This window comes from Aulonocara stuartgranti, assembly GCF_965226115.1.
Source record: "Aulonocara stuartgranti genome assembly, chromosome: 22".
Classification (NCBI taxonomy): domain Eukaryota; kingdom Metazoa; phylum Chordata; class Actinopteri; order Cichliformes; family Cichlidae; genus Aulonocara; species Aulonocara stuartgranti.
Genome location: NC_138957.1, coordinates 28,812,857 through 28,831,365, shown reverse-complemented (window position 1 = coordinate 28,831,365; position 18,509 = coordinate 28,812,857). Strand labels below are relative to the sequence as shown.

The 18,509-nt window shown below is 39.3% G+C and overlaps 3 protein-coding genes across 5 annotated transcripts; all 3 read left to right on the top strand.

The window, feature by feature from the left end:
* Positions 1 to 154: 154 nt before the first annotated feature.
* On the top strand, positions 155 to 6,701 carry tekt2 (tektin 2 (testicular)). Of its 2 annotated transcripts, XM_082522763.1 has the most exons (10): positions 155 to 527; positions 2,253 to 2,415; positions 2,524 to 2,649; positions 3,201 to 3,406; positions 3,489 to 3,632; positions 4,016 to 4,130; positions 4,748 to 4,855; positions 4,947 to 5,090; positions 5,171 to 5,250; positions 6,033 to 6,701. In XM_082522763.1, exons 2-10 carry the CDS (start codon positions 2,257 to 2,259, stop codon positions 6,238 to 6,240), a joined length of 1,290 nt encoding a protein of 429 aa, XP_082378889.1. In that variant the 5' UTR covers positions 155 to 527; positions 2,253 to 2,256; the 3' UTR covers positions 6,241 to 6,701. The 2 variants fall into 2 exon arrangements, with proteins under 2 accessions (XP_082378889.1, XP_082378890.1); XM_082522764.1 differs by lacking the exons at positions 155 to 527; positions 6,033 to 6,701 and adding an exon at positions 5,579 to 5,605 and having other exon boundaries at positions 2,199 to 2,415.
* A 1,693-nt stretch (positions 6,702 to 8,394) lies between these two features.
* Positions 8,395 to 9,397, top strand: LOC309699069 (free fatty acid receptor 3; the record flags this gene model as incomplete). Its single annotated transcript, XM_082521924.1, has 1 exon — positions 8,395 to 9,397. The coding sequence occupies exon 1, from the start codon at positions 8,420 to 8,422 to the stop codon at positions 9,395 to 9,397; it is 978 nt and encodes a 325-aa protein (XP_082378050.1). The 5' UTR covers positions 8,395 to 8,419.
* Positions 9,398 to 10,086: 689 nt separating this feature from the next.
* Positions 10,087 to 15,870, top strand: LOC309699142 (free fatty acid receptor 3-like; the record flags this gene model as incomplete). 2 transcript variants are annotated; one of them, XM_082522018.1, is made up of 2 exons in its annotated part: positions 10,087 to 10,134; positions 14,876 to 15,870. In XM_082522018.1, exon 2 carries the CDS (start codon positions 14,908 to 14,910, stop codon positions 15,868 to 15,870), a length of 963 nt encoding a protein of 320 aa, XP_082378144.1. In that variant the 5' UTR covers positions 10,087 to 10,134; positions 14,876 to 14,907. The 2 variants fall into 2 exon arrangements, with proteins under 2 accessions (XP_082378144.1, XP_082378143.1); XM_082522017.1 differs by lacking the exon at positions 10,087 to 10,134 and adding an exon at positions 13,897 to 13,960.
* Between the last annotated feature and the right edge of the window lie 2,639 nt (positions 15,871 to 18,509).

Genomic DNA, 18,509 nt, shown 5'->3' with positions numbered 1-18,509 from the left:
ATGACCCTATTTTTTTTTTTCAGTTTTGCTACGCAAATTGGTCACATTATTCAGATAATTTGATTATTTTTATTCATATTACATCATAACTTTAATATTTAGCTTTACTATTTTAGCTTTTTATCCTTCATAGTTATGCGACAGGAAGGGTGTGTAAAGGTGTCAGTTTGGTGCTACTACCACAGTAGTACATTTGAAAATAAATTATGCGGATTTATCCGATTGTGTTTAGATAAGTACTGAGCCTTTTCTCTTTCCCGAAGCAGAATAAGTCTATTAAACTTAAGTCTGCTTCTACAAGTCTAAAAGGAATTTTCCCCGGCTGTCATTTAGGCAAAGTGGATTTAAGTTGCTCGTGTTCCCTGATGATTATTTCCTGGTAATCTGACTCAAAACTAAACGTAATGAAGGTATTTTAATTATTAAAGCCTTTTAGGCGCAAGTTGTGTGTACTTGTTGCCTAGAGACGGTCGCCACGGATAACAAACCCCGGAAAAACCAGCTCAGCTCAAGGTACCAGAATTCCGGTGAGTAAGATCGAAGTGACGAAACATTTCAGCTAAATTTAAACATTACAATATTTTTCAGATTTAGATCTAGAAAACATAAAAGGGGGTATCCAGATTCAGAGGGGGAAAACAATAAATATTCAAATGAGCTGGTCAATGTTGGTATTTTCGAACATTGAAGTACATTTAATCAAGGGCAGCACTTCGTTCCACATTTTGGCTATTTTAGCCTACTTGACTGTTTTTATCTTGTTGCATTTTCTGATTCCGCTCTATTGCGTTTAATGCTGTACTCGTTCATTAATAACTCGTACAGTGCTCAAGAAACTACCTGGTACCAGACCCACCTGGCCTTTTTGACGGCCACGTCTGGCCCATGTACCTGAAACATAAAATCAGTTAATTACAGATAAATCGGGGAGACAGCTGGTAGAAAGTTTTGGTTCATTTTTGATCCTTTATTCATGCACGTACATAATAAAAAGTCAAATATGATCTTCCTTTGAACTTGTTTCTACTTTTTGCTAAAATGTTATTTGGAAAAAGAATTGCAAAGGTAGTTTGTACTTTGATTTATTTATATTTTTTGCATGTTTTCCCGCTTTAAATAATAATAATTTATTTTCTTATATTTTTAATCTATCCTTTATTTATACAGGTAGTCCCACTGAGACTCAATGTCTCATTTACAAGAGAGACCTGTTTGAGAATAACAATAAAATTACAACCATAAAAGAAATAATTGTACGTGGTGGTGTAGCCTTTTAGACTCCAATAATTACTTAATTCCTAATATTTCACAAAGGTGTGTCATCTTGTTCTTTCAGCTGCTCCCTTTAACAGTAGATCATCTGTGTCCATCTCATCAACTCCCTAATATCCTCCTCTGTCACACCAACCCTCTGCATGTCCTCCTTTACTCCACCCATGAATCTTCTCTGTTGTCTTCCTCTTTTCTTCCTGCCTGGCCTGAATTATTTTGATTGCACAATCCAAATTATTTATAATAATTAAATTAAAAAGGTCCTTGATATTCTTACATGTTTTTGCAGTTGCTAAGAGGTGATGTAACTTTGAAAGGAGTATTTACACAGTGTAGTATCTGTTTATTTTCGTGCTTTTATCACTGATGTTTTATTAATGTTTCTGTTTCTGGCAGCCCGTTAAATCTCAAATCTGCATTTAGTGTTATTAAATACACAGGGATGGTTTGTTTGTAAGTATGGTTTATTAACACAAAGCACACTCATTCAAATATATATTGTAATAACATCTATCAGTTTACTTTGTCAGCATTTCATAATGATATTATAACTAACGCTCCAGATGGCGCACTTATATAATTAATACACTATTGGGTTTATTGTGTGCAGTTTTGATAGAGTCATAAAATCTAAAGTAGTTGATTAACTGCAATATAGTCACTGACACAAAACAGAGTAACAAACAATGCAATATTTACCTTGGATCAAAGCAAATTACTATTGTGATATTTAATAAAATGGAAACATTCAAAATAAAGAGCAAAATTTTGATGAGTTTTTATGATCGTTCAGATTTTTCAGGGGATATAATGCCATTATTTTGTAATAATATCAGTTTGTAATTGCTACTCATAACTGCACTTTTTTCTGGTAGTACCTTTGCACTGGTAATATATGTGTTGGTGTTTGATCTTCACAGAGACCCCCCACATTTAGCTGTACGTGAAAGATCCAGTGAATCTGGGCCTTGTTTCAGCAGAAATATGATGCCTTCACTAAATGCAAAGCCTGGCCTGCACCGCAGTGTGTCAGAGTGGACCAGCAACAATCAGCAGCTGTCTGCCACAGCTCAACACGAACGACACATTTCGAATGTCATCAGACAGGAAGGGAGGACACTACGCAACGAGACTAACTTTAAGGTGGGGTCTTGTTTTGTTGGCAGAGCTCAAAGGACACTGTCCACTGGACCATCCAACAATGTCCTTTCTTTCTCCACACGTTGTTAATAAAGCACCTTTTCTCCATAGACACGCTGGGATGAGACTGATACGTGTCGTAGGCTGAGTGACCGTGTTTGGGATGTTGCTCGGTGGAAGGAAGTGTTGGAAACTTGTGCTCAGAAAGTAGATGAAGAGATGGAGACTCTGACACTGGTGATTTATTCAGACTTTTTAAAAGCAGAGGTTGAATCTGTAGACTGTATAAGAAACACGGAAATACGGTAGCTGATATACTTCTTTGTCTAAAAAGTAAAGCCAACATTTCAGTGCCTTAAACCTGTTTTCTTTCTAATGACCAGCAGGTGGTGACACCATCTGGATGTGATAAAATCTCCTGACTCTTTATTTGGTTTAATAACTCAGCAAACATGTTCCTAATATGTTTAAGATCTCAGTCCCTGGTTTACAGCCTGATTTGCATTTTGTAAATGAAGCTCTCGTTTGGAGACAATAAATTGGGATGTGCAGAGCCTGAGTAGACTGTGCCCTATAGTGGAAATGTCAGCTTGCCTCTCGCTAATCTTTGATTTCAAAATCCAAGATGGCCCCAGTATGACTGAGAGGTGCCTTTGTCCATTTTGTACATGTGCACATGTGTCATACTTAAAGAAACATCTAGGTGTTTCTTTGTCAAGTGCTCATAAAATCTTTACTCCTGGTCTCTGAGATAACTTTCATTTATGTGGGCTTCACGCTGGTGTCAGTCCAAAGAGCACACCGAGCAAGCTTTGGCTGCCACTGCTGTTCCTCTGGAGGTCACCACTGAATGCCTGACACTGAGGGAGGGACGGCAAGGGCACGAGCTGGTAACGGACCCCGTGGACGAACAGCTGAAGAAAGAGGTGGAGCTGATTGAAAGAGTGCAGCAAGTTCTGCAGCAGCACACTAGCAGGGCCTTTGAGCAGCTATGGTACGTTTCTGTTTCCCACTGCTGAAAATGCATGTTGACTTTAGCCAACTTCTAAGCTCCTCCCTTTTTCCTGGTTGCTAAGCATTCTGCAGGAGGTGCGGCACCAGCTGACTGCTGATCTCCAGAACAAGATGGATGCTCTGGATATTGACATGTCCTGTCTGTCACTTACGATAAAATCGCCCCACATCTCCCTAAAGACCAACCCGACTCGCATTCCATCAGGGTAATCTTCAGATGAGGGTGTGCATGAAATATGAAGTATGCAGATCATAAAATGCTAGTGTATGATATAATTATTATCATAATTAAAAGATTGGTTGAATATTACTCCTCATTTGCTAAACTATGGAAATTCAATTCAACTTCAGTTACATAGAGCCAAATCACAACAAGGTGTTAGAACTTTTCATAAAGCTTTTGTAATATATACTTTTTTACATGAAATTTATATACAAAATTTGTTCTTTTACACACAAAAACCATAACTACTGAGTGTCACTGTAATATTGTGTATTATGCATTTTTGTGATGCTTGGTTACCGCTGTCTATTTAAACCGTATCATTCATAGCAGCTACTACTGTTATAACTGCTGTCTTTGGTGTAGCTCCTCCACCCCCCAGGAGTGGGTCCAGTTCAGCCAGCATAATGTGGCTCGTGCCCATGAGGCGATGCAGGTTTCCCAGCAAATAAGGGAGGATATGAACCTCACCCGAGCACAGGTAGGTGGTTTGCAACTAGTAGGAGTTCTTGAATATGACTTATTATACGACCAAGTACTATTCAAGTATTTTATTTAATTAAAAAAAATTAAAAAATGATAACCACCTAATGACTTTAATATTCATTAAACTGTGCACAAATATTGGTGCAACCCTCTCTCTGTGCTCAGTCTGTGTTCTCCAGATTTGACAAATGTTTATTTAATGATTAAAAGCTTTTTATGCACACATCATAGATCCATGTTTAAAAGCTTAAATTAAAGAGGAGATATGTAGTTACCACATTTATTAATCACAAAGATGCGCTTTGTGTATTAAATGTGTGTATTATATTTTTATTTTGTTAAAAAAAATCTTCTGATGTCACATTTAATTTAAAAATCATTGATATTCTAGGCAGTTTTAATCTATGGGATAAAGGTTTTACTTACATGTTAATAAGAACATTGTTTCACATGTCGGTGTTTGAACACCCGGGGGCGCTGCAGATGGTTAAAGGATTTCTTTAATTTGATTAATTTATTTTTATTTTGGTTTTCTTATATTGTCCACTAATCTTGCTTAGAGTAGGTGGGGCATATTTGCTGTTAATTTCTTTCTTTCTTTTTATTTCGTAGCTGCAGAATGAGTTGGAGACTCAACGCAGAGCCACAGAGTTTGCTCTCCGCAAACGTAATCACCTTGAAGAGCAGGCCCGACATGAGCTGGAGTGGCAAATAAAAACTGTAAGATCTTATAAATAATAGCTGTTAGCAGCAGGGTGAGGGAGTATAGTTTGTCATCGCATGTTCCCACTGCCTGTACATCCGTCTGTAGACTGAGGAGGAAATGGCAGAAATGGAAATTGACATCCACGGGCTGGATGCAGATCTGCAGGCGAAGACAGCCAACCTGAAGCTTGCTCACACCAGACTGGAGACCAGGACCAACAGGCCTAACGTGGACCTGTGCAGAGACGAGGTATATATCAGTTATATAGCAGCAGATGTGTCCCTGATTGCATTAGAAGTCTTTTCTCCTTTTATCGTGATGGTTTGCAGGTGCAGCACGGCCTCGTTAATGAAGTCCAGCAACTGGAGGCCACGATCGCAGCTCTGAAGCAGAAGCTCTCTGAAGCTCAGTGAGTCTTCATTTTTATTTGTGTGGCCAAACTAAGTAGTATTAACAATAATAATAATATATAAGTATTGTATATATTACACAAAACATATATGTGTTTGTGTAATATACTCTCAACCCTGTTTGGGAGTGTTGAAGCATCAGGGTAAGAATAGAGGTGGATGAAGTGATGCACTCATCAAGCCTGGTGCCTACTGCATAACCCTGTAAAGGAAGTGTTATGACTGGAGGTTGCTTCAGTTCAGCAGGTTGTAACTGAATGACGTTAAATGCCCGAAAAATTAGGTCAGCTTACTATTTTTCCAACAATTTCTTCCCTGATGGCACAGGTAAATTCCAAGATGACAATGTCCAGACCTTGAGAATCAGAGGGATGTGCTGGAGACAGAAGGGTCTGACTCTCCCATCACCAATATGAGATCTTATTGAAATCATACTATGTGTGGCATCATCACATCTCAAGCTTGTCCAGTTAAATAAATATTAGGTCCAATTATAGAATATGTATTCTATATATAATATAGAATATTAGATTGGGAAGTGTATAAACAATCTAATGGAAGAGAAACAGACAAGTTATAGAGTTACCGCTGAAATAACATAGGACTATAAAAATATATCTGTCACTCTTACAATCTTGAATATAAAGAGAAATACATTTTATGGATTTGTGATGTTTTAAAGTAATGATAAACCATAAAACCAAATTCAGAAGAACTTCTCGAGCATGCATGCCACCGGAGCTGATATTCATCCCTGCTCGCTGCTGTAATCCTCTCTCAGGCACTCTCTGCAGAAAATGAAGCTGCATCACTCCCGCATGCTGCAGGATCTTTCCAGAAAACAGGAAGCTCTGTCTCTGGAACAACGAAGCCTGAACACCCGCGCTCGCCTCACAGCAACCTCCAGCACCGACAATAAAAACTCGGCGCTCGTGGTCCCGCTGGCAAACTCCAGTGGGAGGAGCAACCTGCAGCTGCTGGCTCAGTGAGAAGATGGTCTGAATGTTTTTGAGGGAAAAAAATCGAATAGTTATTTTAAGTTTAATTTGTTTAACCCTGCAGTCATAAACAAGCAATGGACACACAAAAATCTACTCACACTCTCAGTAAAAGTCTGGGCACAGTTCGCTTCACAAAGTAGTCCCGAAGAAAAAAAACAAACTTACTCCAGCTGCAACTTTTCTCCTCTTGTAAAATTATTCTCCTGACCTCTGTTTTGTGTAGTTAATTTGCATTTTTGTGTATCATAATCCAGCAAGAAATGATTGATTTATCATCTCTAAATTGTGGATTAAACAGTCTTTTGAGTAAAATAAAAATTCACTCTTCAAACTATATCCGGCATCATATAATTATCCAAAATTCACACGTGAAAGTGCACGTTTTCATGTCTGTTTGGTTCTTTTATGCTTTAATGGCTTTGTTTAGTTTTGCCACACTGTTTGATCAACTGACGCTGCTGGCAGCTTAAAAGCTGCAATAATGAGGGGAACTTTGACTCTGATAAAATAACCTGGTAAACAGCCTGCCTAAAATAATAAACCTCACCCGGCGCTGTAGTAAAGTCTTCAGATGGATGTGTTTGTGTCATTCACTGACTTTTTATGAGTCACCAGATGATCTCGGGTGAGCTGTTTTTAACAGATGTTTGGTGAGTAAGATGTGCTCAGATAAGAGAAAAAATTGTATGAAAATAACACTAAAAAACCAAAAAACCCTCCCATGTGAGACAAAAAAGAAGTTACTTTCTAGGACACGATTACTGCACCAGGTGCAAATTACACAGAAATAGTTCTTTCTGTGAAAGAAAGGTTCATTTTAAACACAGATAAACTGTTTACTGGTTAGCTTTTCAGTGCTTAACTCTCCATTTTTGCACAGCTGTGTTAAATTTCCCATTTCTTAATGTAGACATGATCTGTGATGCCCCTGTTTTCCCAATAATTGGAACCATTTTAAGCTGTTCTTTCCAGGAAATATCTCAGAAAAACATCAGAGCATAACTGAAGTATTTTAAATTTGTCAAGCAGTTAATTTTGGCAACACAACTACAACATAGTGAGCATTCGAATAGGTAATGGTGCTGCATTAATACCAATAACAGAAATGGAAGCGCTACCGGAGAAAATGACGCAAGACAGTGCAAACAGAAACGGCCTGAAAGGAAAAACAAAATCAGACTGGTAAATAAAAGCTGTGCTACTGTCACGTTCATTTAACAATACAGGAAAAGTGTCGTCAGTTCATTGCAAACATTCAGATCAAATATCCGAAGACTGGACGCTGTAGACGTTGGTTTTAAAGACTGGATCAATAGACTGATCAAACACCTAATAGCTGTGTTTTGAATGGCGGCAGCTCCATTCTTAGAAAAAAAAAATTGTCGAGTGAATTTTCTGCTCCATTTTCTTCACCAGCAGCCTCCCGCATGACACAACCACCTCGCCTAACACACTTTCCCACATGCACACACAGAACACCCACAATAAGGAAAACACCGTCCACCATAAAACTGTTCAAAGTGCCTTCATGTCACAAACAAATCACCATTTCCCAAAGCCCAACCCATCCTCTGCTCGCACTAACCATCGGTTTTCAGCACATTTATGACTTTACTGCCTGGCCCTCCAGTTCATTTACACAGCCTTGAATTTAAGAGGATGGGCATGTGCTTCCTGACAGGTTGAATTATTCTGAATCATTTCACTTAAGGGCCCAGATGCTAACTGTCTGTTGCCCTTCACTGAGAAGGCAATTAAGGTGGCCTGGTGCCGGCTAAATGCCCCCCAGCTTCTGCATGGGTGAGTACGTCTTGTTATCTGCATCTCTGTCATGATGTCGTATGAACCTCGTCCCCCTGTGTGCCCATACACATCCTCCCATTTGTGGCCACCACCTCTTTTTTTTTTTTTGGCATCACCTGTCTCTGTGCCTCAGACCTGCTTGTGCACATGATGGCGAGAGAAACCCGGCTCTTCTGCAGCCACTTTACCGCCTCGGAAAACATTCCAAACGGAGACTTTGCTGTTTTAAAGACGTTGTAGATAAACGGAGAGGACAAAAGGTCAGCAGTGTGCATATTTCCAGGCAGGACTTTTCTTCAACCTTCAAACTATGTCATGGTAAACTGGAGGCGGTGCTACCAGTTTAGTGAACTCATCTGAAGAGATGCAGCTGGCTGTCAAGGACTGCATTGCTCTCATCATCTACATCTTGACCTTTCTGCTCGGCCTTCCTGCCAACCTGCTCGTCTTCTTTGTGTACATGCGCAAGGCTCGTAAACATGGTGCCACACCCAACGTGGTCTACGCCCTCAACTTGTGTCTGGCCAACTTGGGGCTGTTAGTCTGGCTGCCTGTCAAGACTCTGGAGACTTTGCTTCAGGACTGGAGGCTGCCTGCTCCCGTGTGTCTTGTCTACAACTTCTTCCTCTTCTCGTCCCTGTATGGCAGCTGTCTGTTCATCACTGCTGTAACAGCGGGTCGTTACTTCAGCATAGCATTCCCGATTGTCTACAAGAGATGGCGCTGTGCTCGTAACTCCTGCATCATCAGCGCTGTCTTGTGGCTGTTGGTGGTGCTACACCTCAGCCCTGGCGTGATGGTCGAAGAAGGGGGGTTTTTTGTTTCCACAGGTAATAACTCCTCAGTTTGCTATGAAGTTTTTAGTGCGTCCCAGCTGGCCGTGCTGCTGCCACTCCGCCTGGAGATGGCCATCACCCTGTTTCTTTTGCCTCTGATTGTGTCAACTTTTTGCACGATGCGCTGCGTCACGCTGGTGTGGCGCTCGAAATTGTCCCCCATGGGAAAAAGAAGAGTGCTGGCTGTTGCGCTGTCCACGCTCGCTGTGTTTGTGGTTTGCTACGCACCCTACAACGCCTCACACGTCGTGGGGTTTGTGATGGGGGAGAACGTGAAGTGGAGGACGTACGCTATGCTGACGAGCACCTGTAACGTATTCCTGGACCCTGTGGTCATGCTGATGCTATCTCCAGTCATGTCAAGAGGCATCTTGGGAAGAATCTGTGGACGGCAAAGCCAGTTCAGCCACAGGGGGGGTTCTCGGTACCGGTGTAAAGCCGTCAGTGAAGCTTCAAAAGTTAGACCACCAACTGTCCCATCTGAGGGGAGCAAACCTGGGGCTTAGATGACCTGAGAGTGTCACAAGGAGACTGTGCAACAAATTCAAAAGAAGAAATGGTGCAAAAACATTTAGTCTGATATGACCACTCTTCATGTACCAGTAACCTCTGCAAACAGACCCAGTAAACCTCCTCCACACTGACTGTCCAGCTACATGAAGTCTGTTAATTCAGAGCTGACTGACTTCTTCAAAGCTTTGTGTCGTCAGGCGTTAACGACCTGTTTAGACCAAATGTTTCTAAAGAAAAGAGATGATGTAAAAGCCTATTTTGCAGACTGAATACAGCTGTAAGGTACTGCTGTGTCACATGTAATGTTTTGCTGATTCTTGTAACATCCTTGTTTTGGATTAAAATGATGTGTGGATAGTATGTGAAATCATTGTTTTTGACCAGGCACACTGTGTATGTTTAAACATTTTATTTCAGATTTCATGAGGAATGTTTATCGGCTGATTTTAAATGGCTCCATCTGGTGTCTCAAGCTGTAAAAGCTCACTTTAAAATCTGTCATGTTTTGGAAAGTGTTCAGTATTATAAGACATTTCTCACAGGTGAAGCTAATCACAACACAGCTGCCTTGATTTTCAGTGGCAGAATTATCAGCACGGCAACATGAAACAAATCTTTAATGTTATTAGTTACACCTGTGTGTGTGTACATGTTTAGATATCTTTTTGAGGACAGAATATGCCTTTTTCCCAATAAGTGACTATTAGTCCCCACAAGTTGGAGATGAGAGGTAAGTCTTGGATCAAGAAATAAAAGCGGTCAGCATCTTATTGGACAGATAAAGCAAAATCACTATATCATTGGAAATAGATGACATTGCCTTCAGTGAAAGCTTGTAAAGTGTATCCGGGGGCAGACTCTTGTAGTGATCGTAGTCCATTTCGCTTTAAGAAAACAAAGAAAGTCCTAGATGCCTACAATACCTGTCCTCATGTAAGTATGGATATTAAACAAGAAACCTATGAACACCATCAGTTCAGCAGAGATGTGAGTCATCGTGCACTGACAGACTGACTAATGAAGACGTCTTAAAAAGAGCAAAACAACTTTGTAAAAATATAATGATTGAATAAAGATTCCCATTATAATAGATATGTTTCATCACAGGACACATATCCCTCTAATGGGATAACTACACTCCTCACAGCAGAACAGTGTTAGGGTCAAGTTTTCTCTTTAGTTTGTCACCTTTGTGAGACCCTGTGTCCTCATCCTGAACCTTATACTTCCTCCTGGTCAATAAAGTAATAATAATAATAATAATAATAATGGATTGCATTCATATAGCGCTTTTCGAGACCCTCAAAGCGCTTTTACAATTCCACTATTCATTCACTCTCACATTCACACACTGGTGGAGGCAAGCTACACTTTAGCCTCAGGGCAGCTGTGGCTAAAGTGTGCTATACTTTGGTGACTTTATTGTCTGATGCTGTAAATAAACCCGTTGTCTTCATATGAGGACATTAAAAATTACTAATGTTATTAACGTTCAAAAAAGATGCTTAGAGTTACACCAATCAGGTAACACTAATCCCAAATAGCTAGTAGAAATTAAAGATCCTTCCTAAACAATAGCTTGGGTCTCAGGAAACACCTGTTTTGTTATAGCATGCTAAAAGAACATAGACTGTTTAAGTAAATACACTACACACATATGATAATACTTAAATAAAGAGATATGTAATACATACATATCTCAGTTATAAATTATGCTGTACTTTTGTGTTTAATAAATAAAACATAATAAATTAACAGACTTCCAACCAATATGTATTAAGTAAAATAAATAAATACAAACAATGCAAAGTAAAAATAAAAAATTATAACATACAGACTAAAACACAATTAAAACACACGTGTTGATAAGCTTCTGTGTTCCTCTTGGATAACCTGCATGCAAAGGTTTTAGTGGAAAATTTCCAAATAAACACTCGGACTCTTGGCTCGCGTTCAGCGCTACTGTATACGAGCCACTGCATGATAAACACATCTGGTCTTAATGTGCCTATAATGTTCAGCTTCCACTTATGCACATCAGACTGGGGTCATCTGACGCTGTCCTGCACATAAATCCTTGTTGTTTAGAGATTTGATGTGCTCTGAAGTGGATATCATGTTTATTTAATCCCTATTATTGAATTTTTGGTGCCGTATATGACATCAAAAATGACTCAAAGTCATACTTTCAGGTAAATCTGGAAATGAATAGAAAAGTGAGGATTTAGAAACATTTTAAAAAGTGTAACCAGCTTACAGCCGTTGTTCATGTATTATATGCGTTTCATATTTTTGTTTTTAACTTTGCTGAAGTTATAAGTGAAATGCAATCAGGAATGTGACTGACAAGCTTCATGTTAGGCAACAGTAACAAGGCTCTTCATATTTTTAGAAAAAAAAATTTTTCATTATTTATAATAAACCCACCTTATTATATTTTACATTGCAAGCAGAGCTGGTTCTGCTACACTCCAGGTGTTAAACGTGGCCCAAAACTGGCCCACCTCACTGGATTGCTGAAAAATCATTAATTAACTCCAACGTTATCAGATCAGATCGAAATTTGTTGTATCCCAAGTTGCTTCATTAAGAATTCAATTCCATCGTCATTACTGGAGTCTGTACATGTTTTTTAATGTACATGTAATTGTCACAGACCCCACAGTTAATCCCTGTTCTCTGTTTGGTTTGTAGTTTTATTGATGGTTCAGGGTTTGTTTATCATTTATTCCAGAGCATCATGGGTCTTCAGTGTGTTTGTGGACTCATTATATACCTCTCTGTGTCACCTCTTCTGTTATGTTCATGCATGTTATATGTTTGTCCTTATTTCAGTGCAGCTCTTATTGATCCCCTGCTTTGTTTTGATAGTGTTTATCTCTTGTGCCCCTTCTTCCTGCATGATTACCCTGAAATATGTCTCATTTCTTTCCTGATATTTCCACTCCTCTGATTAGCAGTCTGTGTATAAATAGTCCTCCCCCCATCCTTTGTAGAGTTGTCTGCTGTTCTGCTGTGTATGTGTTCTTGTGTGGATTTTATTTGTCTTGCTTTTAGACTTCTACTTGGACTCTACTATTTTGTTTATTGGACTTTTAAATGGCTAGCTTTTGTTTATTGGAACTGCTCCTCTCTGTTTTGGGGTCCTCTCACTAAAGCCCCTGTGAGAGTAATGACAACAGACTAAATCTGGAAAAGACCTTGTTGAAATAGTGCTGCTTTATCTTAATCATGTATTTGTAAATGGATGGTTCAGTAAATGTTTGCTTGCTTTTACTTGTCACAAAAGCAGCTGGGATAACAGTTGTGAGTTTGGACAGTCATCGTGCCATAAAATGGAAATACGATGTACAAAATTTGGATTCATCACTCTATCGCACTTGCTTCAACTGATTTTCAGACCAGTTGTTGTGTAATTTGGCACACCTGTGCTTTTTCTCCCCTTTTCCCTCCTTTAATGTGCAATAATAACAGTGTGCAATACACATACACTTATTCTTCTTTTTTATACTAAGTTAATATACTGTGTTGTGTTGTTTGTTACGTTGTGATGTGTCATATCGTGTCGTGTTGTGTTATATGTAGTGCCGACGTAGGACAGTTTTTCCAATTTCATTGTACTACTGTACTATGTATGACTGTGCAATGACAATAAAGAGTTATCTTATCTTATCTTATCTTATCTTATCTTTAAGACTGGCAGCCTAAGAGCTGAGACTATTTCTGATGGGGGTTTGGCAAAGAGTAAATGGATCAGCGCTCCCTAGTGAAACAATTAAAAACTAGTTGTGTAAACACAACACTGGTTCATCTCCTGAATTTGGTGCCTTCTTCTGCTTGAATGACTCATAGGTCAGTGTTAAAAGAAAACAAGAGAACAAAACACAAATAAACTAAACACTCCTCCCTCTGAAAATGGTTAGGCACAAGGACTGGACTGAAAGAAAAACTTTGAAAGATAAAACTTGAAGAAAACTTAAAGAAATCAGGGGTGGCTCAAAAAGAAGCACTTTTACGGCTTCTTTTTTATTTTGACTTGGATTTCAAAATTAGGTATCTTGTAGTTTAATGCACTTACAGATCTTTCTGTGGGATCCGACAACGAAAAAATGAAGAAAAGGAAAGTGTAGCTTCCTCTGCAAAACTGCAGCATTTTGCCAAAATGTGTTGATATAGAAAAAAAAAATTTGCTTTTTAAAAAAAGGTAAATTCTCTTCTCTGGTCGCAGCAGAGCAGAGAGAGGAAACAATCTTCCTCCTCTCTTTGTTAGTGCCTTGGCCTTTTACACGAGAAGTTCTGATTAATCATTTCCACCTACGCTGCGCCGAGCTTCTCAGCGGTTGCTGGGAGATGATGTTTGGAGAATGGTGAGAACGAAATGTCCAGAAGTTTATTAAATTTCCGCTGGCGAAGGAGAGACTGTAGGCGCAGAAGGATGACAATATTAGGGGCAGTCTTGTGATGTGATCAAACAGTCTGTTTCCAAGAGGTGAAGAGAGCTGCAGCACTACAGAGCACTCTGTGATGGAGAGGCTGGATTTCAAAGCCTGAGTGAGGTGAGTTTATCTCCAGCTAACTTCGGACGGGGCGTATTTTATTTCTGGATGTCTTTATATGCAGAAATTTTGTCCCACTTTCTCCATTTCTTTGACAATAAGATGTTGCAGGTAAATCTGAGCCAAATGGACTCAGATGTTTGTTACTTTTTAACAGTCAGCTTTAAAAGTCTGTGTGGTTAGAAAGTTTGGGGGAGTTTCTTTCTGATTGCAAAGAAGAATAAAAAGTATTTTATTCCTCTGTAGCAGAGAGCTCACCAGTTGCTCCAGTTCCTTTTTTTTTTTGTTTCCCAGAAAAAACGTTGACACTTCATAAACCACACTAATTCTGAAGTTCTACTTTTAAATAAGAAAAAACAAATTTGTGCATCTTTAAATTTAAATGTTTTCTAGATGGTAAGGTAGCAATCAAATGATGTGTTAGAATATTCCACTGTGGATTTTTTTCTTTTCTTTTACGGAAATTATTATTTGCAAATGTTTGAATCTGATGTCAAAGAGCGTGTGAAGCTTTAGAGAAGATAATGTGCTGTTGTTGCTGTTGCTTGATTTGTTCTGTGTTTAAAGCCAAAGTTCAGTGCCTTTACCTGGTAGTGGCAAGGAAAGAGCAGGCTGATGACTTTCTGAAAAACCTTCTTTTGTGTATTTTTTAAACATTTTAGCTTAAAAAACAAACAAACAAACAAATGCAAAAGACAAGAACTGGTTTCCTTTGCAAACAAGATAAACTGACTTATTAATATTGATGCATGGAGTTATATAAACATTCACATCTCTATGGCAGATGAAATATATTAGCTGTTTTTCTATTAAGCTTTCTTTCTTTCTGATGTAAAGTTAAGAAAAATGTAAGTATGAGCTGTTTCTGAGTCTTTGGTGCTACTTGATCACAACTTGCTTTCTTCCTCCCTGCAGTGTCTGTGAGAGTGTGTCCCTAAGAAGACACCATGGCATACAATCTGTTGCTTTCTGTCTACATTATCACCTTCCTCATGGGAGTTCCCGCCAACATCCTGGCATTTGGTACCTTCTGCCGCAAGGTGTATCGCAAGCCAACCCCGATAGACATCCTCCTCCTCAACCTGACCATCTCCGACCTGATTCTCCTGGCTTTGCTGCCTTTTAAAATGAAGGAGGCCTTTGATGACATGGAGTGGTTGCTGCCCTACTCCCTCTGTCCCTTCACTGGGTTTCTCTTCTATGTCACCATCTACAACAGCACCCTGCTGCTCACTGCCGTGAGTGTGGAGCGTTACCTAGGGGTCGCCCACCCCATCAGGCATTCCCTCCATCGGCGGCCTCGTTATGCTTTGTTGGCCTGTGTCATGTTCTGGTTGCTAACGTCTCTGAACCTCATCGTCGTCTACATCATGCCTTACCTCCAGTGGAGACACACCAATGGCAGCACTCCCGCCACACCTCCACCTAGCTGCTACCTGAATTTCTCCGACAAAGAGCTTGCAATCCTGCTGCCGTTCCGCCTCGAGCTCTTCCTCGTCCTCTTCTGCATCCCCTTCATCATCTGCTGCTTCTGCTACGTCAACCTAATCCTTATCCTGTCCCGTCTCCCAAATATCAGCAGGCGGCGGAGGCTGCGATGCATTGGTCTGGCTCTTGGCACACTGATCGTATTCTGCGTCTGTTTTGGTCCTTACAACATCTCCCATGTGGTAGGCTTTGTCAATAAGGAGAATCAGGAGTGGAGGACTGTGGCGTTGCTTTCCAGCACCTTAAATGCCTGCCTGGATCCATTTATCTTCTACTTGTCCTCGTCAGCCGTTAGAAGCATGTTAAAGCACTGCTTCAGGAACATCACAGCAAAGCTGCACATCCTGCGGTGTGAAGAGACTCAACACCGTCCTCAACAGAAACCAGAAACTGAAAAATACAAGAAAGCGGAACCTTCTTGAAAGTTCTAGAGAAATTCTGAACGTATTTATTTTATACAAAAGATATGGACAAAATGAAAAGCCAGGAAATGTTGTTCCACTGTGAGACTGAGTCAGTTCCTGTTGGTGTCAGTGGTTTAATTTATTTAAGGTAAAATATTTAAAGCTGAGTTTGAGTGATATGAATTAATTTCTGTATTGTCATGTGTGTTAACTGTGTTACTGTTGATTTTATAAACTGATGTCATAAATGACCATAGTATTTCGTTACCAACTTAAATAGGACTTTAAATAAGAGCTAAAGAAAAATCTGGTTTAGTAGATTAGTTTTATCTCCTAAAAATACAGTAATTATTATTTTTCCCCCTGAATCAGGTCTTATTGTGATTAAGATCTGAGAAAATGAAAACAATTAGATATAAACACAGTCTGCAAACCAAACTAGTAGAACTACACAACCAAAGAAATAAGAAGCTATGAAAACAAACTCTGATAAATGTTTCAAAACTCTCCAAAGGAGGATAATGTATTTTAAATGAAGTTTTGTCTTTTTTTAGGTGGATAAAATGCTGAAAAATTGAGTAGGAGAAATAACTTATTAGAAAAATGCAAAAATAAGTGCGCCAAGGACGGAGCCCTGTGGAAGCCCATTTTGGATTGGTTGAGATCTGTGGACCAGCTTTTGAAAATGAAAGTTATTATTTTAATGATGAAAAAGAACACTTCTTTATCATTACACTTTAAATACAGTAATAGCTAAAAAGGTGTTTTGTTTGTTTTTAGTTATTTGCTCAGGTGGAATGGTAATCTATGGAGGTCCAGACTGTTATAAAGTTAAAGCTTATTATCTTTTTGTTTATCTTTACTCAGAGGCTAAAGGTGCACTCCGTCTGTCTTTTGGCTATAAATGTAGCAGGAAACGGGCCCTTCAGAGCACCTGCTGTATACACTGTGCTGTACTCATGTCACTCAGAGTTCAACAAGGACACCGTTTAATTAAAGATAAGTGTTTTATAGAGATAAAGCAATTAAAAAACCCACGTTAGACCATATAGGCAGGAAGCGGAGAGACTGTACATTGCTGAGCTAATATGAAGTTATGAGCACAGACGGCCCGGAAGTGTAGACACAGATTAAACATGGATGTAGTGACACAGTTATAAAGTGTGTGTATTTGTGCTCTGCAGAGACTTCAGACAGTAACTGATAACCGACTTCAGGCCATTTCCTGTCAATAATAATGAACACCGCACTCGTGCGCAGGTGCAGAGATGCACACAGCTCATAGCCCTTTATCGTATCCAAGTATACACTGCACTCAGTGTGCACAAACAGTTTATTTTGAGCCGTCAGGCTGAATGCTGGAAGCAGGTGTGTTCGAGTACTACTTACATGGTTTTTGCATGGATGTAGAAATACCTCAAACACGAATAATGCACTGTAAAAATACTAACGTGTTTAAAAGAAAACTGGAAATACATTTTGAAAACATTTGCTCTGGACTGCTTTTATTACTACTTAATTACTTGCGTAGTAAGATACTAGTGCATACCAAGAGCTCAGCTAGTTTATTAGTTTAGCTAGGACTGCAGCTAATGGGATTTATTTTACAGCAGCATTTTTCGATATCACAATAACAACAACATAGCATTTGTAATGTTTCTGCAAAGAGCAACACCTTGATTTACAAAGAAAGGGCAAGTCCATCCATATTTGGATGCAACAGCACTTTGTGTTTCACTGATGACCGAGGGCTCCCTTCAGTTTTTAGTCTAGCAGTCAGGTGGTGGAAGTAAAGCCATTATTGGAGAATCAGCCTCAGCTTAAAGCTAAGAAGGACAGAAGTAGCTCTCCTTAGACTCATGCGTCTCAGATTTTGCAAAAAGCCTCAGTGTGATGTTTGGAAACAAAGACTGGATGTGACACTTTCTTCAAATCACGACAGCAACACGACTTTTATACATAGAGTATTTATTCCAAAAATTAAATATGACAAATTAAAAAAAAAAGAAAAAAGAAAAAAGGCTCAACTTAGGACCAGGATCAGGTGAGTGTTAAGACAAACTTTAAAAGTCCTTTAACATACAGTTGTACTTATTAATATCATAAATTAAGAAAAAAAAAAAAAAAAAAAAACATTTTCAAACTCAAATTTTTTTTTCCTTCAAGAATGATATGCAGCCAACCTTCAGAGGCATCTAAAGATTCATTCATTTTGTGGGGAATCCCTTAACATGGGAGACGGGCACTCGTGGAGAAACAAAAGCTCTTTGTCCAAGTCTGTAAACGTCTGAACTTCGCATTCGAAAACAAAATGAAGTTTTCATAAAGAGACACGCAAACACGGAGAAAAAGTAAGGCCGGCCAAACCGATTGCACAGAAATTTTACAGCTGCTTCATTATTGCTGTCCATTTAAGAATGAACACACAAAACGCCAACCGAGGACAACATGCAGTACGCCTCACAGAAATAAATAAATATGCTACATCATGTCTACACTGAGATATTCGTTGCCTACGAGTCATGAGTGCTTCTTACCCAACCCACTCGCCCAAGTTATGATTTGTATTACTGAAAAATGTTTGGTTTTAGGTTGTGCTCGAGTGCCCGTTCAATAAACCAATCCCTGCAGGCCTTTTGGTCCTGTCAGCTCAAAAC